Source organism: Giraffa tippelskirchi, chromosome 7 (assembly GCF_054371585.1).
Source record: "Giraffa tippelskirchi isolate mGirTip1 chromosome 7, T2T-mGirTip1v1.2.pri, whole genome shotgun sequence".
NCBI classification, from domain to species: Eukaryota; Metazoa; Chordata; class Mammalia; order Artiodactyla; family Giraffidae; genus Giraffa; species Giraffa tippelskirchi.
This window is the reverse complement of record NC_137281.1, coordinates 17358093-17384084: the sequence shown is the minus strand read 5'-3', so window position 1 is coordinate 17384084 and position 25992 is coordinate 17358093. Positions and strand designations below refer to the sequence as shown.

At 51.8% G+C, this 25992-nt stretch overlaps 1 protein-coding gene across 7 annotated transcripts in view; it reads left to right on the top strand.

Annotated features, from left to right (window-relative positions):
- The window catches only part of GPI (glucose-6-phosphate isomerase), a 28141-nt gene that overhangs the window by 1344 nt on the left and 805 nt on the right, over window positions 1-25992 (top strand). For 5 of the 7 annotated variants that reach the window (XM_081517163.1, XM_081517162.1, XM_081517166.1 and 2 more), the window contains exons 3-15: window positions 242-310; window positions 1730-1849; window positions 8305-8388; window positions 8517-8663; window positions 9414-9485; window positions 9945-9989; window positions 11602-11655; window positions 22108-22168; window positions 22592-22635; window positions 22749-22901; window positions 23470-23599; window positions 23754-23830; window positions 25686-25814. In XM_081517163.1, coding sequence (XP_081373289.1) covers window positions 242-310; window positions 1730-1849; window positions 8305-8388; window positions 8517-8663; window positions 9414-9485; window positions 9945-9989; window positions 11602-11655; window positions 22108-22168; window positions 22592-22635; window positions 22749-22901; window positions 23470-23599; window positions 23754-23830; window positions 25686-25814 — 1185 coding nt within the window. The remainder of the gene's footprint in view (window positions 1-241; window positions 311-1729; window positions 1850-8304; window positions 8389-8516; window positions 8664-9413; window positions 9486-9944; window positions 9990-11601; window positions 11656-22107; window positions 22169-22591; window positions 22636-22748; window positions 22902-23469; window positions 23600-23753; window positions 23831-25685; window positions 25815-25992) is intronic. The other 2 variants (XM_081517164.1, XM_081517165.1) reach the window with 2 other exon arrangements.

Below are 25992 nucleotides of genomic sequence, written 5' to 3'. Positions count from 1 at the left end.
TCCTTAGTGGATCTCAGTCACTGCCTCTGTGCCCCTGCCCCTGGCTCAGGTTCTGACCGGCATCCCAGGGGACCCAGTGCCCGGATGTCTGAGCAGACCCTTCCCAGGCAGTGGGGGAGGGCGCCAGCCTGCAGCCATCCATCAGTCCCACTGGGGAGCTGCACCAAGCCTTGTGCTTGGGGGCTCGGACTCTTGATGACCATCGTGGGTGCGACTAAGTCTCAGTGTCTTCTCTTCTCAGGCTAAGTCCAGGGGTGTGGAGGCCGCCCGGGAGCGCATGTTCACCGGTGAGAAGATCAACTTCACTGAGGTGAGCTGGCCAGTGGACAGCAGTCTCTGCACACCCTCCACAGCCTCTTGGTTCCCTTTGGGGTGCGTCTGACTGTTAGCAGCCTCGGCCTTGTGTCATACTCCTCCTCTTAGGCAATGCTTTTGCTTAACGAGGGACCTTGAAGGTCTGTTTCCTCAAGCAAGTTGCAGGGCCTTGGGGTGTGTCTTCCCCAAGCCTGCCATCTAGGTCTGGTGAGTGTGGATGGCTTCCGTTGTCTATGTCTGCCTGGGGACGGCAGCTCTCAAGCCTACAGGGAGAGGGCTTCTCAAGACGTGGTCAGAGAAATTAACTCTAATCTGTTCTTGCTGCAAGTTTTATTAGTGAAAACCAGACTCCTGTCAAAAATCAATCTCCTCAGTGGGAGGAGTCAACAGGAGGGTATGGCAGGGCCAGGTCTGGGCCACCCTCTTCCTGAATCACTGTGGAAGCCTTGGAGGCATACGAATCACTGAGCTCTCAGAGCGTCATCCTCATAGTGTTATTAGTCTCCTTTTACACATGAGGAACCTGAAACGCAGAGATCAAGTCCCTTATCTAATGTCATTCTGTAAATGGCAGAGTCAGGATTCAAACACATCCTGTCTTTCACTGCTGGGCTGTCTGAGGGAGGCTGCAATCAAGGAGGGCTTCCTGGAGGGGTCGTTTCATTGTCTCCAGAACATGGCTCAGAGGTGAGGTTGGGCGGGGTGAGGGTAGTATGGCATGAAGCCCTCCACCTTAGTGAGCCTCTCCCTGGGTTGGAGTCCTAAGATCATGCCTTCCTGTCCCTCCAGAGTCTCAGATGTGTTTCTTTCAAGGCCTCTGCTGCCCGAAGCTCGATGGGACTGTTTTTCTCACTTGATAAGGCCAGCTGCCTGGCGCCTATCACAGACTTAGGATCTGTTTTGGTTTCCGGTGGTGGGTGTGATGGAACACTTGGTGAGGGATGGTTGAGTTGCCTGCTTTGCTCCACTTTCAAGGGGCCGGGACACTTTTCAAAAGGTGCCAACAAGCACTGTGAACTTTTTATTAGGAAAATGAGACTGGGCTTCATGAGCACTGGTCCTCTGTAGCCACTTATTGCTTGTCTCTGGCCTGTGTTGCCACCAGTCTGCCTTCGCTCACTCCATTCAGCTTTCCTTGACTTTTCATGCCCTGAACATCCTGGGGTCATTGGGGCCTGCGGGCCTGTTCTGGTCTCTCCCCACTTGTGACTATCTGCAGCACATAAAGCAAGGGACACTTGCCTTGCTTCTCCCCTCCCCCGGATCCTGGGGTGGTCCCTACTTCCGTGAATACGCGGGTTCTCTGTATGAGTCCAAACATCAACAGACCTTAGGGCCTGAGTGTTCATTGGGCGCAGCTGGGTGTGTGGCTGCACTGAGGCGAGGGCCTTCACACACTGACTCTTGCCCCCAGGATCGGGCTGTGCTGCACGTGGCCCTTCGGAACCGGTCAAACGCACCCATTTTGGTGGATGGTAAGGATGTGATGCCCGAGGTCAACAGAGTCCTGGAGAAGATGAAGTCTTTCTGCCAGGTATGGGCTGGACTTTGCACTGGGCATGTGTGTGCTTGTATTTGGGAATCTAGGGGTCCCGATGGGCCGCCCTTCCACTCTCCTTGGAGAGGACCTCAGCTCTCAATAACTTGAAGTGGGGGCAGTGTGTGTGATTGCTGGCCACGGGGGTCTCTGCTAAGGCACGGATTCCCCTAACCCTGTTCTCGGGGAACCCACCACTAGCAGCTGTGGAGCAGCCTCCTCCCTGAACTGTAACACCTGTGGGCTCATGGTGACAATCTGGCCAGGACAGAGATCTGAAAAGAAAAGTGAGGCCTCTGGAGGGTGGAATAGTCTGGAAAAGACTTGCTTTTTGTAACCTCTTAAGTCATGGATCCTTATTTCCTGGTCTAGAACTAGATAAAATTTAAAACTTAGGATTTTCTTGACCACACCCCTGCCAGATTTCCAGAGGCAGTCTTGATTTACTGTTAAATCTTGCAGAAGTTGCCTGTGCACGCACTAGCCTGTCTGTCATCTCTTCTCTGAAGCACACACACCCACACGTGTACACACACATGCAGCTTGTCCCTGCTTCAGCATTAATGCACATAACTCTGCCTCCTTCTCCTCTGTGGGTGTTGGGGTTGCCTCAGAGACCCGCTGGAGAGTTTCCCACGTATATTGCCGTTGCCTCAGTGTCTACCCCAGGGTGGTTCTATAAGAGTTTGTGGATGTCTTCAAGTCTGTAGTGCAAAGGTGATGTCTGTGGGCTGGGCAATTTGTGTGGGCCTGTGCACGTCTGTGTGTGTGGATGATGCGTGCTCTGGGAGTGATAATCTAAGCTTTGGTCAGCTTTTACCTGGGAGCAGTGTCCACCATGTGTGGCTGGTCAAAGTCTGGTCGCTTTGGGTGAGAGCCATCTTCCGACTGAAATAGCAGGAGGCAATCTGGGCATCCATCCTAGAGGTGAAGGCAGCCAAGTAGGACTTCACACAGTGAGGAAGGCTTGGGATCCTGATTGGAATCTGAATTCCAGAATGTCCCTTCACAATGGTTGGTGCTGGTGATGGGCTTTGGGTAGAGGGGAGGGCATTTCCCCCCTTCGTGGATCACAGCCTTGTCGTGGTCAAGAGGCTTTTGTAACTCAGTGAAGCTATGAGCGGTGCCGTGCAGGGCCACCCAAGTCAGACGGGTCATAGTGAAGGCAAAAGGAGAAGGAGGCGGCAGAGGATGAGATGGCTAGATAGCATCACCAACTCCATGGACGCGAATCTGAGCGAACTCCAGGAGATAGTGAAGGACAGAGGAGCCTGGCGTGCTGCAGTCCATGGGGTCGCAGAGTGGGACACAATTCAGTGACTGAACAACAACAACAAAGGGTGTTTCCAGCCATCAGGTGTGAGCGCAAGAACTAATGTGCTCTGTATGAAGCATGGAGCTCTGTTTGGTCAACCTTGGTGTGCAAAGCCATGCCAGGTGGAGAGTGTGTGGCACTGGTTGTCTGGGAAGCTGTTTCCAGGAGAACCCTCCCTTACAGCTGGCTGCTGGAGTACCTGACTCAGACTGATGGGTATTTATAGTACGAAAAAGCTGCTGAATAGCAGCATTTCCCTGGTGAGGAACACTCCCCAGGGCTGTACTCTCAAAAGTTCACCAAGATTGGGTCAGAATGTTCAGTGTGACCGTGATTGTCACTGAAAAACCTGAAAACAGCCTGCCCTTATTTATCAGAGGACTGACCAGTAAAAATCAGTGTGTGTTCATATACTGTAGTCCTGGGCACCATTAGAAATTAGGGACCTACAGCTGCATTGACCTGCTCTTCTGCTCAGGATATAGTGTGAAGTCAAAAAGGGAAGTTACAGAACTGGTGGGTTTCGTTAGATGCCATCTGGTCAAACAAAGGGTATGTGTGGTTCTAGCAAAGATACACAAAGTTTCCCCTCTTGGATGCTTTATTATAACAAAACTGATGATGAGTTTGAGGGTTGAAAAGCTCAGTAATTTATTTTTCTTTCTGTATTGATGGAAAAGTGCTCATGGCAGTTGATTATTATCTAAAAGAAATAAAGTTAACGGGTCTTACTAGTTTTGGGGAAGCCATGTATATTAGTTTCCTATCAGTATGTAACAGATTACTCCAGAATTTAGTAGCTGAAAACAACAGTCAACATTTCGGTTGACTGGTTCTGGCTCTGGTCTTACAAGGTTGTAGTCAAGGTTGGCCCAAGGTCACATTCATCTGAAGGCTTGATGGGGGCTGGAAGATCTTCTCCCAAGATGTTTCACCAGCAGTTAGTGCTGACTTTTGGGAGGCTTTACTTCCTCACCTTGTGAACCTCTCCACAGGCTATTTGAGTGTCCTCATTATATTGAATATTTGCATGGTTACACCCTGGCTGCTTTCATACTTTCTAGAAACATCTGAAAGGTGAATATAGTAGTATCTTTTACAGATAGCTTAAAAAAAAAATGATGTAATGTATAGATATTAGCAGGTCCATAAGTATTTCTATTCTCTTCTGAAATCTAACATTGTTTCGTTGTAATAAAAAGTTTAAAAGGAAAAAGAACCATGAAAGTTCTATGAGTGAAAAAAAATAACTCCACAGTGTTATTTCGTAAGCTTGTTAGTATAGCTTTATACTCCTAGGGGCTTTTGATCAGTGTTCTTGTCTCCAAAAGCATTTTTGAAAAGTAGCTGTATTTTATTTACACATACCGTGTAGTTGTTTCTTGATAATTATAGATTCAGCATGGAGCTTTAAGCTCCATTTCATCCCAACATTGATGTATGGAAAGCGGCTGCTTTGGGAAGAAAGTATGAAAGTAAGGTTGAAATGCATGAAGTAAGGTACGGGCTTCCCTGTTGGCTCAGTGGTAAAGAATCCATCTGCCAATGCAGAAGACATGGGTTCGTTTCTGGGTCAGGAAGATCCCCTGGAGGAGAACATGGCATCTGAAATCTATTCCAGTGATCTTGGCAAGAAACCTACTCCAGTTGTCTTGCCTGGGAAATCCCATGGACAGAGGAGCCTGGCAGGCTGCAGTCCATAGGGTCAAAAAAGTGGGACTAAACAACAACTTAGCGACTATACGACAACCACATGACAAGGTAGCTGACTTTTCCCAGAGTGATTGAGCCAATAGAAAGCAAGGCAGAGTGCCTCAAGGCCTTTTATTACCTTGAGCTAGCATTAGAATTTACTCTTTTCTGTAATACCCTGTTGGTTGTACAGGTCAGCTCTGATCAAAGTGGGAAGGGACTACACAAGATCATGAATGCAGTGCCAGGAGATGAGGATCTCCAGGAACCGTCTTGGATGTTGGTTATTGTAGTCTGCCTTCTGGCTCCCAGTAATTCATCCTGTTCCTTCCACATGCAAAATACCCCGTTCTCTTTCTCTTAATGCCGTATCAGATTACAATATCAGTTAGAAGTCAAGAACTTCATAATCTAAATTAGGTTCAGATATATCTGTATTTTCTTTAACATAACTCAAATGCAGTTCCTTTTGATCTGAAGATATGTGAATTAAATAAACAACATACAGTGGTGAGATAGGCGTAGGATACCTATATAGGATAATTCCTTTGCAGAAAGGGAGAAAAGTGGGAGGCACACAGGAATCCTTGATCCAAAGCAGTTCTTTTTTATTTATTTTAGTTGGAAAACAATTACTTTACAATTTTGTGATGGCCTCTGCCGTACATCAACATGAATCAGCCGTAGGCATACATGTGTCCCTTCCCTCTTGAACCCCCCGCCCACCTCCCTCTCCACCCCATCCCTCCAGGTTGTCACAGAGTACCAGGTCCAGAGCAGTTCTGAAATTCACCAGATGCTTGGTTAGGACTCAAGGTATAGGCATCACTCCTCAAGGCTCTTGGCTTTGCTCTTAGTTACCTTTTTTACATGAAAGGTAGTTTGTGTTTGTAACTGCCTAGTTTTTTCAGTCTGCTTACTGCCAATAGAAATGTGGGTTTTGAGGGGGACTTCCCTGATGGTCCAGTGGTTAAAACTCCACACTCCACTGCAGGGGGCACAGGTTCAATCCCTGGTTGGGGAACTAAGATCCCGCATGCCGTGCAATGTGGCTAAAAAAAAAGTTTAAAAGAAATGTGGGCTTTTAAAAATATTATTAGCTGTGCCACACAGCTTGTGGGATCTTAGTTCCCTGACCAGCGATTGAGCCCAGGCCCTGGCAATGAAAACACCAAGTCCTAACCACTGGACAGCCAGAGAATTCCCTGAAATGTGGATTTTTAAAGATTTTTTTCCTTTTGTACCATCTCTTCCCTTTTAGTCCAAGGTGGTAATATTTCTGACAATTCAGTTCTCTTAAAAACTTTGTTGGTCTCCTATGAAGCTTACTGGGGTAGGGAGAGGGGTTGGTCACTTTATTAGACAAAAGCTACATTCACAAACTTCAAGATAATTTCTACCATTACTTCTGAGACCACAAAGATAGTACTTTTAAAGTTTTTGGAAGCCTTATCTTCAGCCAAAATATTCTCTGTTACCACCTTAGTTCTCTCTGAGGTCTTAACAAAAAGTTTTACAGGTACACAATCTGTTTTACATTTTGAAGTTTTTGTTACGGTACCTTGGATGTGCTCTTTGCCACATCCATCTCTTAATTTCAGAATCAATTACTGCCTGGAGAGGCTGGGAATTTTCAAATCCTACAGTTCCTGGCTTCTTTTTGTTTAAAAGTTCTTCATTAAGTTTATTTCTCTCTGCTTGCATTTTACTGAAAGCATTAAGAAGCCAGGCAATTTATAAGAGCCTGAAAACTCTGTAGCTAGGTCATCCAGATTTTAATAGATACATCTTTTACTTTCCTTGCTTAATTTGTTTATTTATTTTGGCTGCACGGGGTCTTTATTACCACGTGTGACTTTACTCTAGTTGCAGTGAGGGGAGGCTGTCTTGTTGCGGAGCACGGGCTCTGGGTGCTTGGGCTTAGTAGTTGTGGCTCACAGGCTTAGTTACCTGATGGCATGTGGAATCCTCCCTGACCAAGGATTGAACCCAGTGTCCCCTGCATTGGCAGGCGGATGCTTAGCTACTGGACCACCAGGGAAGCCCTGCTTCACCCTCCCCTGATTAATGCAGGCAACAGTGTTATTAAATTTTTTTTCACTATATAACAAGGATTGTCTTCCTTGCAATTCCCAATAATGTTTTCCTCCTATTTCTTTAAATCTACATCAGCAACCCCTTCGAGGACTTTTAAGCCTCTGTTAACAGTCTCTTCCAGGCTTTTATTAACTCTCCTGAGAGCTCTTTTAGCTTTTACCCATATTTCTAAATTTTTTTTATGGTAATACCCTACTTCTAGTGCCAAAATCTGCACTAGTTATTTATTATATAACAGATTGGACCAAAACTTGATTTAAAATAACAGTAAATATTTACCATCTTGAAGTTTCTATGGAAGCTTCCCAGGTGGCACTAGTGGTAAAGAACCCACTTGCCAGGGTAGGAGATGTAAGAGCCATGGGTTGGATCCCTGGGTTGGGAAGATCCCCTGGAGGAGGGCATGGCAACCCACTCCAGTATTCTTGCCTAGAGAATCCCATGGACAGAGGAGCCTGGTGGGCTACAGTCGCTAGGGTCGCAGAGTCTCACATGACTGAAGTGACTTAGCACACACGCACGCACAGTGTCTGTGGGTCAGAAATTCAAGCTTAACTGGTCGGTCTTGGTTTGGGGGGGCGGGTCTCTCTTGAGGTTGTACTCAAGATGTTGGCCAGGGCTGTAGTTATCTGAAGGGTTCTTGAGGATTCTCTTCAAGGTTCCTACTCATGGGTGGTGAGTTGGCACTGGCTATTGGAAGAAGGCCTCCATTCCTCACCACAGTGGCTTCTTCACACAACTGAGTCTCCTTATAACGTCGTACATGGTTTCCCCAGAGTGAGCGATCTAAGAGAGCGAGGCAGAAGCTGCATGGTCTTTCATGACGTGGTTTCTGAAGTCCCGCTCCATCACTTTTGCAGTATGCTGGCAGGTTCACAGCCCTGTACAGCATGGGGGGCTCACACTACACCCACGCCTCTAGAGTAGTGTGGCTACGAGGAGGCAAGACTCCCTAGGAGCACATGGAGGTTGGCTGCGTGTCTGTCATTCCTGTCCCTGGCACAGACTGGTCACACTAGTTGGCGTTTCACATCTCTTGGCCTCTGTCATGTTAGTTTCTGCTGAAAGTTCATTCTTGTTTTGCAAATTCTGATAATGTTGCTGGTTATGAGATAGGGATATCACCCCTCTCCCCCTACCCTTACTCGTGATGGACGAGGGTCTAGTTGATGATGAGGGTCTAATCCCTGCCTGAGTGTGGCAGGAATGTGACACTATGGTCTCAGTAGGCCTCTGTGAGGGCCTGGAAGTTGGAACTAAGGTGTAAGGATACAGAAGTAATGGTGCTTTTGAACAGCAGTTTATACTCAGGGGTTTGGGCTGATGACATCTCCCTGCTCTGTGCCAGCGTGTCCGGAGCGGTGAATGGAAAGGGTACTCGGGCAAGGCCATCACAGACGTCATCAACATCGGCATTGGTGGCTCTGACCTGGTAAGGAGAGGGCTGCCATGGGATAGAGGAGGGGGTCCTGTCCAGGGCCTTGGTTTCCCCAGAGATGGGACCTGGCTCTTCTCACCACTTGGTGGAATCTTGTTTTCTGATGCTACATCTCCCCACAGGGACCCCTTATGGTGACTGAAGCCCTCAAGCCCTACTCTTCAGAAGGTCCCCGGGTGTGGTTTGTCTCCAACATTGACGGGACTCACATTGCCAAAACGCTGGCCACCCTGAACCCTGAGTCTTCCCTCTTTATCATTGCCTCCAAGGTACGGGCCTCAGCCCCGGGCTGGCTCCCAGCCCTGTGTGCGTTGGGGTGGGAGCAGGGGTGGGGGAGAGTGGGTACTTTGCTGCCGCCCTGCACACTGGACCCTCCCGCCTGCTCTGAGTGAGCTGTGCTCTGTGGCTCGGGTGGGCACAGCTGCCCTCAGACTGTTCCTTATCTGGTGGCCAACACAGTTCCCCCGATGAAAGCCCACACTGGTCCACGGGTGCCACCGCCTGAGGCCACACCCACTCACTTGGCTGAATCTGTGCTCAGCCTAGGACCGTTCCAGTCTCTCTCAGAGATTTGTCCCTAACGTGTACGCCTTTCTCATCCCAGAGCCAGGCCCAGATAATGTAAGCATTTTGCTTTTTTGTCATTTATACCCTGTTTACTCATATCTGTACACATTAAATATTAAGAATAATTCCATTTGGGTTTTGAGATACAGCCAAGTCTGGGCTGAAGGAACCCCAGGCCACAGAAGCTCTCCTTGTGGATGTTCTAACCTTTGACCTGCGGTTCCTCTGTGAAGTTCTGGGATCACAGGATGATACTGCTCCTTCCAGGCCTCTGCCCCAGACACACACCGATCAGGGCTTTGTGGACACGTGGGTGGAGGTGATGGGGAGTAACTCACTGACTTGCACGCACTGCTCCGTGTGATAACTGGGCATCCACGTGGCCTTTGCTGCTGAGCTCTGGCTCAGGGCCGTATCAGCTGGGGACCAACTGCTGTACTCTCTGCCTGTAGACCTTCACCACCCAGGAGACCATCACAAATGCAGAGACGGCGAAGGAGTGGTTTCTCCTGTCGGCCAAGGACGTGAGTGCTCATGGGCAGTGGGCAGGCCAGGAAGGACCGAGTGGGTCTGCCCAGCCCTGTAGCCCTGTTTCCCCTGACGTTGGCAGCAGGAGGCAGCCTTTCTGGTTAAAATACTTGGCTTTGCCAGCCCAGACCAGCCCAAGGTGTAGACCCTGCTCTAACCACTGAGGGCCCTTTCTTTAAGGCTACTGGCCCTGCGGAGCCTCTCTACCCCTGGCCCTGCCAAGTTTATAGGGGAGGCACCCTGGGCCTCGTGTGCCCATGAGGTAGGGTGGGCCAGCCAGCCTCTGACTCCTCTGCCCACTTTGCCTTGATTTGGACCTCCTCCAGCAGCCTCAGAACCGAGGACTGGGGGCAGTGGGCCCCACCCAGGGCCTGGGTTTCTCCAGAGGCAGGAGGGCCACTGTCCCTGGGGGACCCCCAGGGTGGGTGTGGCCTAACTTGGTTCATCTCTTGCAGCCTTCTGCAGTTGCGAAGCACTTCGTCGCCCTGTCTACCAACACTGTAAGTGCCCACGAGGGTTCCTGTACCACCTCTCTGGGTTGGGGCCCCGGCCAGGTCAGGGTGACGGCCTTTCCAAGTACATCAGCTGACAGGTGCTGACAGTGTCAGGGATCTGACACTGGCTCAGCTGATGGGTAGGATTGGTTGCCTATGGGGGATGTGAGTTGCAAGCCATACTTGCCTCTTATGCAAGGCAGACGAACTTCTGCTGCTCCATGAGGGGCTTGTAGTCAGTGGGATCACGTTAACCCCACCTGTTTCCCGGGGCCTGACTGATAACCACAACATTCCACACGTGTGACCTCCCTTGGCCTCTGCCATTGGCCTCCCCCTAGACGAGATGTGCCCGGTACGGGTGGGGTGGTTATTGTTCAGTTGCCAAGTCATGTCCAACTCTTGCGACCCCATGGACTGCAGCACGCCAGGCTTACTTTTCACATAAGGATGTTGCTGCTGCTGCTGCTAAATCGCTTCAGTTGTGTCCGACTCTGTGTGACCCCATAGACGGCAGCCCACCAGGCTCCCCCGTCCCTGGGATTCTCCAGGCAAGAACACTGGAGTGGGTTGCCATTTCCTTCTCCAATGCATGAAAGTGAAAAGTAAAAGTGAAGTCACTCAGTCATGTCTGACTCTGAGCGACCCCATGGACTGCAGCATGCCAGGCTTACTTCTCACATAAGGATGTTAGTTAAGCCCAATGAAAGGATATGAGTTTGCCCATTGATTGTGTGAGTCAGTGATGTAAGGATTAGAACATGGTTACCCATGTGCCAGCTCCTCCTGGCCCCAGGTTGTGCAGGTTAGGATTGGGGGCAAGTCAGTGGGAGTTGGGGCTTTGCTGCAGGAATCACAAGGCAGGCAGACCTGGCTGAATGCTGGCTGTGTGGTGGGCCTTGTGTCGGGCGGTCTGAGCTGGAACCACCCAGGTTCTCTGGACTCCCACTCCTTCCGTGCCACCCCCACCCATGCCTCCAGTGCTGACCTGCCTGTGAGAGGAGACAGAAGGACGTCTTAGGGCTGGCCAACCACAGCACAGCTGTCCGCCTCCTGCATGTAGAGCTGGTCAGTAGGGCGTCTCCTTTGGGGTCTAGGGAGGGGGCTGCTGACCCTGTCTGTGTAGAGGATAGAATAAGATTGGTCATCCCCTGGAGGCTTCTTGAGGTGCAGTCACCATCCCAGTATCGGAAGGGCTGGGCAGGTATCCAGGTTGTCTGTTCCCCGGCCTGGGAGGTGGCCCCTGCCTGTGCTCAGGTTCCAGCCCGGGGCTCGGTTTCCCAGATGTCCCGGGGATTGGGTCTGGGCGGTGGCTCTTGCAGGGCAGTGTGGGGCCCAGGTCCTCCCAGTGAGTGTGCAGCTCCCCTTTAGCAGGAGGGCTTGGCCAGTACCAGGCCACTGGTGTGCTGGGTGTGAGCTGGCTGGACATCTGACTGGGGTGGGCGTCCCCTGGTGCTGCCCTGGGCTCACAGGCGGTTGCAGCCCTGCCCCACTGGGGGCTCTGTGGAAGATGTGTTGCTCCTGAAGCTTGGACAGCATGACTCCTCATGCCTAGAGTTCCAGTTCTCGTGCAGCTAATCCTGGCTTCTTCCTTCTCTCTCCCTTTGCCCCTTTTTAGGCCAAAGTGAAGGAGTTTGGAATTGATCCTCAAAACATGTTCGAGTTCTGGGATGTAAGTAAAGGCACTTGCCTGTGGTGGGTGAATTATGTCCTTTGCTAAGTCAAGCCATAGATGAGGGGCCCATGGAGTCAGGTCAACGTTTATTGAGCACCTGCTGTGTCCCTGGCTTTGGGACAGGCCAGGAGGTCCTCAGGGAGCTGGAGCAGCTTCTCTCAGTCAGGATATGGCTCCCCTTCCACTGAGGGGGGGCTTTCAGGGCCAGGGTGACACTCCCCTGGGTGCCTGCAGTAGCACCCACAGTGGCGTAACCGGAGCCACCTCCATCCCCCTCAGTGAGCTGAGGTTGTGAGTTATTCTCAGTGATGACCTTTCTCTGAACCATAGCTGCAATCTGTAAAGGCCAAGGGTCAGGGCAAGGCAGGAGTGTGCCTGGGCAGGCCTGGAAAGGAGCTGCAGGGGCAGCTGGAGGTGGCAAAGAGGAGGTGCCAGGCCTGGGACCGGGTGGGGCCCCACTGAGCAGCTTGCAGAGCCAGCACCGCTAGGGGGCAGAGCTGGGGGCCAGTCTAGCCACGGGCGGTCTCACAGGCTCATCTCTGCTGGAGCTACCTCGGGTGCCAAGCAGCGAGCCAGGGTTGTCCCTGCGGCTGGCCTGAGTGCAGCCGTGGTGTAGGAGAGGCTCTAGCCGCAGAATGCAGGCAGGCTTGGGATGCAGGGATGCAGTGCAGGGTGTGGTGTGGTACAGTGGGTGTGGCTCTAACACATGACCTTGGCAGGTGTACCTAACAGAGCATCCTCTAATCAAGGGATGTCTCCCTGGGGCCGAGTCCAAGCCTTTATACCGCAAGCTCTCTGCTGAGTGGCAGCATCCAAAGATGTGACCTCCTTAGAAAGCTGTAAAGGCCTTGGAGTCTGGGAGAGAATTAAGCCCTCGTGTCCTAAGGCGTCTCTTGTGTGTAATGAGTTAACTTCTTTCCAGAATGGGACTAGTTATGTACCATCCTTGGAAGAATTGAGAAGAGTCACTCAGGTCCTTGTCTGCATCGCGTGGCTCAGATGAGGAGCCCTGGTCGAGAGAGACTGTGCAGCTGCTAACAAACGCATGCATGCCTGACACAGGAAGGGGGCACCCTCCTCCTCCTCCCTGGGATCTCGAGCCTGAACAGGTGGTGGTCAGGGTCGGGCGGGGGCTCCCGTGAGCCAAGGAGCCCGGCAGAGCAGGGCTGGGTCCCAGCCTGGGGTTTCACTGCCTGTAACCACCCAGTCCGAAGAGATGAGTTGAAGTGTGGCTTAAACAGAGACCTGGGTCTCCCAGGTAAGGCCGAGGAACACAGGAACATGGAGCTGGGACTGGCTAGTGAGGCCCAAGTGCCTGGAGTTGGCACAGTGGAGGCCTCTGGGGCCAGGCCAGACATACCTGGAAGGACCTGCTTGTATATTGCTGCATTGAGAGGTGACATCTGAGGAACCAGGGACAGGTGAAGTTTCTGGACCTGGGGGCTCTCAGGTGAGAGAGAATCATCAGAATAGATACAGGGATATTGTGCTGGCTCTGAGGTAAGACCGGAAGAGTGCAGTCTGGCCTAAGTGCTGAGGCCTGCTCAGCTGTGTCCAGGGGGTGCAGCCACGGTCCAGGGTCCATGGGGCATCCTTGTGTGTTGGGCTTAGGCAGAGGTGAGGTGGTAAACTGGGGGTCTGTCAGGGCTCAGCCAGAGTCAGCACACGTTGGGGAGCTCATTTTGGTGAGTGGTGTCTGAAGAGGAGCCAGGAGAGGTGCAGGTGGTGTCTGAAGAGGCAGCCCCAGGATGGTTAAAGGTACAGGGGAGATTCTGGGAGAATTCAGATGTTTATTCTGTCAAGTGGCACCTAAGGAGCCAAAATTATGGACAGGTACTTAAATCTGGACCTGTGAGTTCAGGATGGGTGTATACAGTGGGATCTCTCTGACTCGCTGTGAAGAGTGAGCCTCAGGTAGTGGATGGCTGCTCACTCAAGCGAGGCTATTAGCACTCAGATGAGACAAACATAGGAAAGGCCCCTGAGCCAGGTCAGCCTCCGGGTTCTCAGCATCCTGACCCAGTGAGACAGGCAGAGCTCAGGGTGTTGTAGAGGCCTCTGGGATTCCATGACCAGCCCAGGACGTGTCAGGCATTGGGGTCTGGCTGGGGTAGGGTTTGAGGTGCCCAGATGAGGGAGTGGTAGGAATGTACCTGTTCATAAAAGGTAAGGACTGGGGAGTTGGGGCAGATGAAGACAGACAGGTGAACTGCTGAGGAGCTGCGTCACTGAGCTGTGGTGTGAGAGGCTCATGGTAGACAAAGGTCTCTAGAAGTGTCAGAGGCACAAGTCACTCAGACCCTGTTTGGCACCAGTGGACTGTTACCCGGCTTCCCTCAGGCCACGGCAAGCAGCCAGGAATCTGTCAGGTCTCTGGGAAGAGTCCGTTCAGGTTTGGTTTGTACAGTGGGGTCTGCTAGGGGTCGTCTGTAAAGCCACATCTGTTTGAGGTCTCAGAAGCTAGAATCAGATGAGGTGTATATAACTCGGTGTCTTGGGGGAGACCTGAGGAACTGAGATTAGACAACATCTGGGCAGAAGTGGGTTGGTCAGATAAGGACACTGAAGCCAAAGATAGTTAGAGACGGAGCTGAGTCTGACAAGGGGGCTTAGAAATCCACAATTGGGTCCAGGTCAGAACTGTGTCCTCAGTTGTTGTCGGAGCAGTTCTGGTGATGCTCTGGGCAATGGCCCAGGGCCCCCTGGGAAAAGATGGAAAAACTGGAGTTAGGCAAAGAGATGGAGCACTGCATCTAGAAGGTTCAGGAATTCTGTGTCTGTCTCAGATGTGCAGAGCAGGTATGTCAGGTAAGGTTGGAGGAGTTGAGGTGAGAGACAAGTTTGTACACTCCTGGTTCCTGAACAGGTGAGGTCTGAGCTGTTGAGGTCAGTCCCTGGTTTGTATTCTGAATCTGAGGTGCTGAGGTTCAGTGCAGGTAGATAGAACTGAGTTTTTCAGGTTAAGTCTGTAAGCCAGAGGCAAGCTGGAAGTAGGTTGAAAAGCCACATTTGGGTTCATTAAATTCTGTCCCGCAGTTGAAGTCAGGAACAAGTAGATAGATCTGTCAAGTGAGGCCTGAGGAGCCAGAGTTGGGCTTATCTAGAAAGAACTGGGTTTCTTAGATGATCTCTGAGACTATAAAGTGAAGACAGGTGGATAGAGGGAAGAGTCTCAGGTGAGATCTCAGGAGCTGGGATTGGGCCCAGTTGAATAGAGCTGGATCTCCCAGGTAAAGTCAAGATAGGTAGGTAGAACTGCTTCTCAGCAGATGTTTTATGATGATGAGTTGTGCCCAGGTGCAGGTATGTGGAATTGAGTTTCTCAGGTAAGATGTGTGGAGTCTGCATAGGGGACAGATTTTATTCTTGGGTCTCTCAGGGTGAGTTAAGCACAGGTGAGAAGAAGAGAGTTTGTCAGGTCAAGTCTGTGGAACAAGTTCAGGAAACTGGGTCTGTCCAATGAAATCTCAAAAGTCACAGGTAAGTCCAGGAAAGAAGAACCAAATGTCTTAGATGACCTCTGACGAGCTGAACTGGGGCAGAGCTAGCCTGCCAGGGGCAGCCTCAGGAGCCAGGAACAAGCACAGATAGCCAGAGGTGGCTCACCATGTGCAGTTGAAAGACCCAAGGTCATGCACAGGTAGGCAGAGGCGAGGCAGGCTCAGGAACCAGGTAGGTAGAACTGACTGGTCACATGTCAAGAAGAACCAGAGTCAAGCACAGCTAAGCAGAGCTGGTCCACCAGGTACAGTGTGTAAGGTGCCCGAGTCATTAACAAGTAGACAGAATTGGTCTGCCGGGCGTGGTCTGAGGATCCAGGGTGATACACAGGTAGGCCAGGCTAGTCTGCCAGATCCGGACTGAGGGTCCAGCGGAATGTACAGGTAGGCAGAACTGTTCTGTTGGGTATGGTCTGAGGACTCGGAGTTGAGCACAGGTAAGTAGAGCTGGTCTGCTAGGTACAGTACAAGGAGCCAGGGTCAACTACAGGTAGGCAGAGCTGGTTCATTGGGTATGATCTGAGGACTCGGGGTCAACTACAGGTAGGCAGAGCTGGTCCGTAATGTATGGTCTGAGGACCCAGGGTCATGTGCATGTAGGCAGAGCTATCTGCTCAGTATGGTTTGGGAACTGAAGTCAAGCACAGGTAGGTGAAGCCTATGCTAGGTGCAGCGTAAGAAGCCAGGGTCATGTACAGGTAGGCAGAACTGTTTGTTGGATATGGTCTCAGAACCTGGAATCAAGCACAGGTAGGCAGAAGGTCTGAGGAGATAAGAGTCGTGCACAGGTAAGCGGAGTTGGTTTGCACAAGGAGCCAGGGTCAAGAACAGGTGGGTAGATGTGGTGGTCTAGGTATGGTCTGAAGGTCCAGGATCGTGAACAAGTAGGCAGGTAGGGTATGGTTAGATACAGTCCAGTGATCCAGGGTCAAGCACAGGTAGGCAGAACTCGTCCACTAAGTATAGTCCAAGGATTAAGAGTCAAGCACAGGTAAGAGTGAGCACAGGTACAGCATAAGGAGCTAGGGTTGAGAACAGGTAGGTAGAGGCGTAGGTAGAGGCGGCCCATTTGGTGCAGCCTGAGGAACCTGGGACATACTGGTAGGCAGAGCCTGGTCTGTCTGGTACGGTCTGAGGGTCCAGGGTCAAGCACAGGTAGGCAGAGCTGGTCCGCCAAGTGCAGTCTGAGGATCCAGGGTCATGTACAGGTAGGCAGAACTGACCGCTAGATATGGTCTGAGGACTCCAGCACAAGTAGGCAGAGTTGGCCCACACAGTGTATCATAAGGAGCCAGGGTCAAGTGTACAGGTAAGCAGAGCTGGTCCACCAGGTACAGCACAAGGACTCAGGGTCATGTACAGGTAGGCAGAACTGGCCTGTCAGGTATGGTCCGAACGTCTGGGGTTGTGTACAGGTAGGCAGAGGTGTCTGGTTAGGCATGGTCTGAGGAGCCTGGGTCAGAGGCAGGTAGGCAAAGCTGGTCTGCTAGGTACAGCATAAGAAGCTGGTGTCATTGTACAGGTAGGCAGAACTGTTCCACTTGGTATAGTCTGAGGACCCAGAATCAAGCACAGGTATGCAGAGCTAATCCACTAGGTAAGATCTGAGGAGATAGTCACTCACAGGTAAGCTGAGCTGGTTTGCACAAGGAGCCAGGGTCAAGTACAGGTAGGTAGAGCTGGCCCGCTTGGTGCAGCCTCAGAACCCAGGGTCACGTCCAGGTAGGCAAAGCTGGTCTATAAGATGTGGTCCGAGGAGCCAGGGTCATGGTCAGGTGGGTAGAACTGGTCTGCTAGGTATGGTCTGAGGATCCAGGGTTAAGCCCAGGTAAGCAGAGCTGGTCTGCTTCGTAGCACAAGGAGCCAGGATCATGTACAGGTGGGTAGAACTGGTTCATAATGTATGGTCTGAGGAGTCAGGGTCAAGTCCAGGTAGGGAGAGCTGGTCTGTCAGATATGATCTGAAGGTCCAGGTTGTATCCAGGTAGGCAGAACTGGTCCATTAGGTCTAGCACCTGAAACCAGGGTCATGTACATCCTGGTGCCCTAGATATGGTCTGACAATCCAGGGTCATGTACAGGTAGGCAGAGCTGGCCCAGCAAGTATGTTCTGAGGAGGCTGGGTCAGAGGCAGGTAGGCAAATCTGGCTTGGTAGGTATGGCAAAAGGAGCCAGGATCAAGTACAGGTAGGTAGAGGTGGCCCACTAGGTGCAGACTCAGGATTATGTACAGGTAGGCAGAGCTGGTCCATAAGATGTGGTCTGATGAACCAGGGTCAAGTACAGGTAAGCCGAACTGGTCTACCAAGTGCAATCTGCGGACCCAGGGTCAAGTACAGGTAGGCAGAGCTCATCTGCCAGGTATAGACTGGATCCAGGGTAACGTACATGTAGGCTGAGGTGGTCTGAGGAGACAGGGTCACATTCAGGTAGGCAGAATTGTCGGTATGACCTGAGGACTCAGAGTTAAACCCAGGTAAGCAGAACTGGTTCACGAGGCACAGCACAAGGAGCCAGGGTCATATCCAGGTGGGTAAAGTTGGTCTGTCAGGTACAGTCTGAAGGTCCAGGGTTATGTACAGGTAGGCAGAGCTGTCTGGTCATGAATGGTCCAAGGATTCAGGGTCAAGCCCAGGTAGGCAGAGCTGGTCCATTAGGTACTGAGCATGAAGCCAGGGTCGTGTACGTGTAGGCAGAACTGGTCCCCTAGATATGGTCTGATGATCTAGGATCGTGTACCTGTATGCAGAGCTGGTCCACTAGGTATGATCCGAGGATCCAGGGTCATGCACAGGTAGGCAGAGCTGGCCCTGCAAGTGTGTTCTGAGGAGCCCAGGTCAGAGGCAGGAAGCCAAAGCTGGTCTGCCAAGTGTAGTCTTGAGAAGGCCTAAGGATCAGGGTCCCATGGGCAGAGGCATATAAACATGATCTTGGGTGGGTTTTTGCCCCCTTGGGTTCAGGTACAAGTTGGCATCCCTGGACTCGTTAGATGAAATGACTGGGGCAAGATCTAGCCCAGAAATATATAATTGGTGTGACTGGTAAGGCCTGAGAAGGTGACTCAGACACAGGTGGGACCCTCAGTGGTAGGATCAGGCTTGAACACAGATAGGTAGATGTGACTTTATCAAATGTTGGATTCAGGCAGAGGATATACCCCTGGTCTTTTGGTGATGGCTGGAGGACCAGGGTTAAGCCTGGATTGGTAGAGTAACTTCTGGTCAGGCATTGGGGTCTTCTGCGGGTAGGTGGAACTCTGGGGTCATAGGTGATCTGGGGGTCTTAGTTGGACATGAGTAAGTGGAGGTGACTCTCTCAAGCAAGGACTTTGGGGCCAGACATATGTTTGCTTGGGTCTTGCAGGTGAAATCCTTGGAGCATGATTCTGACCCAAGTCATAGAGGTTAGGCCTGGGGTTAATCACAATTAGGTAAAACCACAGCTCTTAGGTGGGGCCTGCTGAGCACAGATATGCAGAGATGTTTGCATCTGATGAAGTCTGAGACTCCCTGCTGAGGTTTTGATGCCCAGGTTAAGCAGGGACTGATACAGCATTGGATCTCTTGGCGAGATGTGAAAAGCTGACTCAGATACAGACCTGGGAGCTGAGATCAGGCCCAGGAAGAGAGAACTGGATCCCTTGGGAAGTTGTGAGGAGTCTGGAGTTGGGCTCAGGGAGGTGGCCTGGGTCTGCTGGTTGAGATGTAAGGGGTCAAGGTTAGGCACAGACAGGTATGTGAAGCCTGGTTCATGAGCTGAGCTATCTGGAGCCTGTCTCTGACAGGTGCATAACCCTGTGGTATGAGGTACTGGAGTCAGACATAGATAGGCAGAGTTAACCTCACAGGTAAAGCCATTGCATCATTGACCAGGGTTTCTACGTGGACCTGGCTTTGTCAGTGAGTCCGTGGATCAGGATCGCATGGGCAGAGGTATATAAACATGATCTTAAGTGGGCTTTTGCCCCCAGGGTTCAGGTACAAGTTGGCATCCCTGGACTTGTTAGATGAAATGAGTGGGGCAAGATCTAGCCCAGAAATACATAATTGGTGTGATTGGTAAGGCGGCTCAGACACAAGTGGGACCCTCAATGGTAGGATCTATCAGGACACTTAAGTGGGTAGCGTGGACTGTCATCGAGGGAAAGCCAGAGTGATCGTAGGTATGTATACCTAGGTCTGCCTGGGGAGGTCTGTGGAGCCCTTGGGTTCAGGTAGGAGAGGTAGAATATGCTGAGCCACATCAGCCACCTGTCCTTAGCACCCTGGTCCAGTGTGATGGGCAGTTTTGCGGAGGCCAGGGGATCTGTAACCAGTCCAGGGTGTAGCTTGTCGCATTGGCGTCTGGTTGGCAGGGTCTGAACTAACCAAGTATGGAAAGATTGGATTATACCTGGTTGGAGAAGGTGAGGTCTGAGGCTAGTGAGGCTCAGAACTTAGAACTGACTGAGTGCTCTTTAAGGTGTGTTCTGAACTCACTGCAGGTAAAGGTGAGGTCTAGCGACCTGTGCCGGCAGCTTGAGGTTTCAGAGGCTCAAATCAGATACTGGCTTTGCTGGGCTCTCCCAAAACAAAAGTCAAGCCTGAGACCCTGCCCTCAGCCACAGTCAGCAGCCTGGCATCTGTTAGTCTGAGCCCTGGCCATCTACTCAGTCCAGCTTCTGGATTTGAGTCTATTGGGTGAGATCTGAGAGCCTGTGTCAGACATGGTGTGTGTGGGACTGTGACTGTCAGGTCAGGTTCCCCCAGACCCAGACCCTTTCTAGGTAAAGAACCCCATCATATTCATCTTTATTACCCAAGCCAGAAACGTCTGATCCTCTTCACTCTTGATCCTCTCATCCAATTCATCCTGTTTAATTGAATGTCTTGAATCAGTGTTATGCATCCCTGCCACCCCCATCCAGGGTAACATCATTCTTTGGACGACCACTGGGGCTCTGTGTGGTTTCCTGCTTCCATTCTCACCTCACCTACAGACTTCTTGGTTCTCCATCCTTGCCTCTCAGCTTCTGCCCACCAGTTCATCACTCCTTCCTTCATCTTCAGAATCGTGCTACCCGTTTTCCTGCCCAGCCTTTCTCAGTGGGCTTTCAGGAGAGAATTAAATCCTAATGCCCCAAGGCAGCCATTGGATATAATGAATTGGCATCTCTCTTTTGCATCTGGAAGGATGCTAGCCTTGGACCAACCTTGGGAGTATGGAGAAACTAAGTCATTCAAAACATTTTCTGTGGGGCTTAATTCTCTCACTGTTGAGAAAAACTGTTCTTGCTACAGAAGCTTTGCATATGCTGTTCTGGCTCCTGGAATCATCCTTTCTCTGCTTCCCTGAGGAATACTTGCCCATTCTTCACATCCAGGCTGAAGCACCTTCAGAGTCCTTTAATTATTGGTTTCAGTATTGTATTCCTGTCTTCTAAGCACTTTTATCTCATTTTCACATTTATTGGCATGATTGATTTATATCTTTCACCCCCACGGATTGTTGGCATTGCCTGTGCTAGGAACTTGGTGGGTACTCCATAAATAGTTGTTAGGAAGATGTGATTGGAGCTCTGAGGATTCCGATGATACAAAATGGAATCTGCAGTGTGGCATGGGAGGGCACAGTGTGAACGGTAGGTCTCAGTGTGTCTTGGGCTGAGGCTGAAGATTGGTCAAGCCCAGGTATGAGCTACTGGACCTGTCAGTGTCCCAGGAAGCAGGGCTGGCACAGGTAGGAGGAGCTGTGTCTGGCAGTACAGCCTGAGGAGTCGGGGATGGGCTCAGGTATAAGGCACTGGATCTCTCATTTTCAGAAGAGGCAAGGCCAGACCCAGGTATGAGGCATTGGGTCTGAGGAGCAGGGGCCACAATCAGGTAGGAGGTGCTGGGTTTTTCGTTGTCCAGGGAAGCATGGGCACAGGTAGAAGGTGCTGGGTCTGTTAGTGTTTACAGAGGCTGGACACAGCCTGGACACACTGGCTCTGTTGATGTCCTAGGAGGCATGACCAGGAGGTATGGGATTTTGATTTGTCAGTGTCCAAGGAGGTGGGCTCGGCACTGGATTTGTTGGTGTCTGAGGAGGCCGGACCTGGCTCAACTATGAGGCCCTGGGTCTGTCGGTGTCTGGTAAGGCCAGACCTGGTGCAGGTATGAGGCCCGGGTCTGTCAGTGTCTGGTGAGGCCGGACCTGGTGCAGGTATGGAGGCCTGGATCTGTTTGTCTGGTGAGGCCGGACCTGGTGCAGGTATGAGGTCTGGGTCTGTTGGTATCTGAGGAGGCCAGACCTGTGCAGGTATGAGGCCCTGGTCTGTCAGTGTCTGGTGAGGCTGGACCTGGTGCAGGTATGAGGCCCAGGTCTGTCTGTGTCTGAGGAGACTGGAGCTGGTTCAGGTATGACACCAAGGTCTGTCGGTGTCTGGGGAGGCTGGCCAGACCTGGTTCAGGTATGAGGCCCGGGTCTGTCAGTGTCTGGGGAGGCCAGACCTTGCTCAGGTATGAGGCCCGGGTCTGTCGGTGTCTGAGGAGGCCAAACCTTGCTCAGGTATGTGGCCCGGGTCTGTCGGTGTCTGAGGAGGCTAGAGCTGGTTCATGTATGAGGCCCAGGTCTGTCGGTGTCTGGGGAGGCCGGCCGGACCTGGTGCAGGAATGAGGCCCAGGTCTGTCGGTGTCTGAGGAGGCCAAACCTTGCTCAGGTCTGTTGGTGTCTGGGGAGGCCGGACCAGCCACAGTAAGGTCTTTGGTCGAGTCTGTGGCTCTGGTCAGTCCATGTGTAGTTAGTGCTGTTGGTCAGCCCAACAACTGCCAGCACCTGGCTTGCTGTTGCTTCTCAGAGGTGGGTTGGGCCAGGCCCTCGGAGCTGCACCTATAGAAGAGCATGGCTCCCGGGGACAAGTTTCCTGGCAGGAGGGAGGGGGGGCGGGGTGCGCCAACCCTTCCTCAGCGCCTTTTCCTGTCTCTTCTAGTGGGTGGGAGGCCGCTACTCGCTGTGGTCAGCCATTGGACTCTCCATTGCCCTGCATGTGGGTGAGTGTGTGTGTTTTATGTCTCTGTCTCCGGAGACACTGCTGCAGTCTGAGGTAGGGGTGGGGGCTCATGTCCCCAGATGCCCTCCTGTTCCCACAGGCCTCTGGCCCTCTGCCCTTGATGGGACCCTTTCTCCCAGGTCAGATGGGAAAAGCCAAATGACCCTTGGGATTTGCAGGTTGGCCTTTCTCCCTGCCCCTCACAACTGTGGTCCGGCTCATTCCCCATGCCAGGTGGAGTTACAGCTGCCTTTGAGCTCAGGACTGACTCTGATTAGAGAGGCTTTCCACAGGCCCTCGTCCTCCCAGATCCTGTTGCTTCTGGCTCCCCCTCTAGCCTTCCGCTAGTTCTAGAAGAAGCTGTGTCCATGGCCTGGAGGCACAGGGCACGACCATTTCTGTTGACGCTGCTTTTGTGTCGCAGGATTTGACAACTTCGAGCAGCTGCTCTCAGGGGCTCACTGGATGGTAAGTGCTGAGGCCCGAGTTCTCTAGCAGGCGCCGGCCAGAGACATTTGGTTGGTGCAACTCCTTCCCCCTCGGCAGCTGCTCAGCCCCCGCCCACCCTGGTCTCCTTGCAGGACCAGCACTTCCGCACAACGCCGCTGGAGAAGAATGCCCCCGTGCTGCTGGCTCTGCTGGGCATATGGTACATCAACTGCTTTGGGTGTGAGACACACGCCATGCTGCCCTATGACCAGTACCTGCACCGCTTTGCTGCCTACTTCCAGCAGGTACTAGCTGCCAGGCCAGGCCTTAGGTCAGGGGCCCCCTGAGCCCAGGTTACTTCTCCTCCTACAGCCTTTCCCCCTGTTAGCCTCAGGCATGTCCAAGGCCCACCTGTGCTCCCCCTCTCATGGTGAATCTCTGAAACCAGGATCCATGTCAGTCAGGTTGGGCTACCATGGGAGGGGCATGACTGGCTGTCATGGCATCCTGGCTGGTTAGGTTCTGGCTTGGCTCAAATGCAGTACAGCCTGGACCCCAGCCTGCCTTAAGATACCACTTAAAGACTTTGTGACCAGTTTCTGCTCTTAGGAAGGTCCTCCCTGTACTGCCATACCTGCCTTCCCCTGGTCATGGGTCCTCCCTGGACCTCCATTCCTACCTTCTTCTGGTCATGGGTCAAAGGCAAAAAGCTTGTGACCTCTGCCTTCCCAGGTGAGGACATAAAAGGATCATGCCTGTGGATATCTCACGGGGCAGGGCAGGCACGTCTGGTGCGTCCCAGGCAGGTTTTGGGGATGGTGTGTGAAGAGCAAGACTTGCAGATTGAGGGCTGGCTTTCTGGCCCTGTTCCAGGGTGACATGGAGTCCAATGGGAAGTACATCACCAAGTCCGGCACCCGTGTGAACCACCAGACGGGCCCCATTGTGTGGGGGGAGCCAGGGACCAATGGCCAGCACGCCTTCTACCAGCTCATCCACCAAGGTAGGGCCCATCTGGCCTGTGCAGGAGTGCTACTGGGGATGGGGAGGGCCTGCCGGCAGGAGCCCCCTCCATCAGATGAGGGTTCCCCTGGAGACCATATGGGTGACTCCCATGGCGGGAGTAGGTACCTGAGTGACTGCTGTGCCCTTCACAGGTACCAAGATGATACCCTGCGACTTCCTCATCCCAGTCCAGAGCCAGCACCCCATAAGGAACGGTTTGCATCACAAGGTAAAAACACTCTTCCCGACCCTCTTCAGCTGTCTTAGATTCACATCACATCACACCCAGACCTCTTAAGACTGATGCATTAGTCAGCAGTGACTAGTTTTCTGTTCCTGTCACCACAAGCTTAGTGGCTTAAAAACAACACTCATTGATTGTCTTGGTTTCTTTGGGCCCCAGGCCATCATGCTTGCTGGGTCTCTGTTCAGGGTCTCAGGCTGAAGTCAGGGTGTCCGCAGGACTGTGTTCCTTTTTGGAGGCTCTGGGGGGCAGCCTTCCTCATTCATTCAGATTATTGGAAGAATCCATTTCCCTATCAGTTCATTCGCTCAGTCGTGTCCGATTCTTTGTGACCCCATGGACTGTAGCACCCCAGGCTTCCTTGTCCCTCAACAGCTTCCGGAGCTTGCTCAAACTTACGTCCATCAAGTCGGTGATGCCATCCAACCATCTCATCCTCTGTCATCCCCTTCTCCTACATTCAATCTTTCCCAGCATCAGGGTCTTTTCCAAGAAGTCAGTTCTTCGCATCAGGTCACCAAAGTATAGGAGTTTCAGCTTCAGCATCAGTCCTTCCAATGAATATTCAGGACTTATTTCCTTTAAGATTGACTGGTTTGATCTCCTTGCAGTCCAAGGGACTCTCAAGAGTTTTCTCTAACACCACAGTTCAAAAGCATCAGTTCTTCAGTGCTCAGCTTTCTTTATGGTCCAACTCACATCCATACGTGACTACTGCAAAAACCATAGCTTTGACTAGACGGACCTTTGTCGACAAAATAACGTCTCTGCTTTTTAATATGCTCTCTAGGTTGGTCATCTTCCAAGGAGCAAGCGTCTTTTTAATTTCATGACTGCAGTCACCATCTACAGTGATTTTGGAGCCCCCCAAAATAAAATCTCTCACTGTTTCCATGGTTTCTCTATCTATTTGCCATGAAGTGATGGGACCAGATGCCATGATCTTTGTTTTTGTAATGTTGAGTTTTACCATTTCCCTGTGGTTGTAGGACCAAGGTCCGGTTTCTTTGCTGACAGCTGGGAGCCATGCTCAACTTCTAGAAACCCTCTTGGCTCTTGGTCTCAGAACCAGCAAGGGTGGGCTTAGTCCGTCTGATGCTTCAATTCTGTCCTGCCTCTTCTTCAGCTGCATGTCTCTGGATGACTCACTTGCCTTCCCCTTCTGTTATTTTTAAGGGCCATGTGATTACATTGGGCCCACCCAGATATTCTCCTTATCTTAAGGTCTGTAACCTTAGCTCCAAATCCCTCTACTAAATCCCTTTTGCCATGCTGTGCACACAGGCATTAACAGCAGGGGGCAAAGATCAGGGATTCAAGATCTTGTCTGCCACAGCAGCAACCACCCGACTCTGGACCTGACAAGAGTCCTTGAAGAGGACTACTCCTGCCTTATCTCGGGTGTGCAGAGTAGCACAGGTTACTGTGGGCACAAGCTTTGGACTCAGTGTCCTGGGTTTGAATTCTGATGAATTCCCCTCTGTCCCTCTGTCTGGGATTCAGTGCTGTTGACTTGAAGAAACTGAGGCTCAGCTAGAAAAGAGAGATGATGCCTCTGCCTCTCACCGTCTTAAAAGATAGATATTGGTAAAGTTCTTAAAAGGGCCCTCAGCAAGTAGTACATAGTCCTTGAAGGGTACTTATTGTCGTTACCTGGTTTCTGGTGTCCTTGGATGTGCTCTGTTGTCCCACTTGGTCCAAATAAGCTCTAGAGTCGGGGGCAATCAGGCTGGCCCCAACTGTTGAGACTGACCCCGACTGGGCAGTGCCAGGCAGTCTTATCTGTCTGCCTGAAGCTCACACAGTGCTTCACGATGGTACTTGATGTCTCTCTCTCCAGATCCTCCTGGCCAACTTCTTGGCTCAGACTGAGGCCCTGATGAGGGGGAAGTCGACAGAGGAGGCCCGGAAGGAGCTACAGGCTGCTGGAAGGAGTCCAGAGGACTTGGAGAAGCTGTTGCCCCACAAGGTCAGTGCTTCTCTTGGAGTGGGCTTTGGGGTGGCATCCTGGAGTCGGAAGGATAAAGTTGTGTGGCTGTGGCCGGGGGCTCGGGGAGCACTGCTGTGTCCTGCACAGTAGGTGGGGGTTGTTCTCATGGACCTGCCCACCCCAGCCTTGGGCAGGGGGTGCTTCCCTTCTGAAGAGC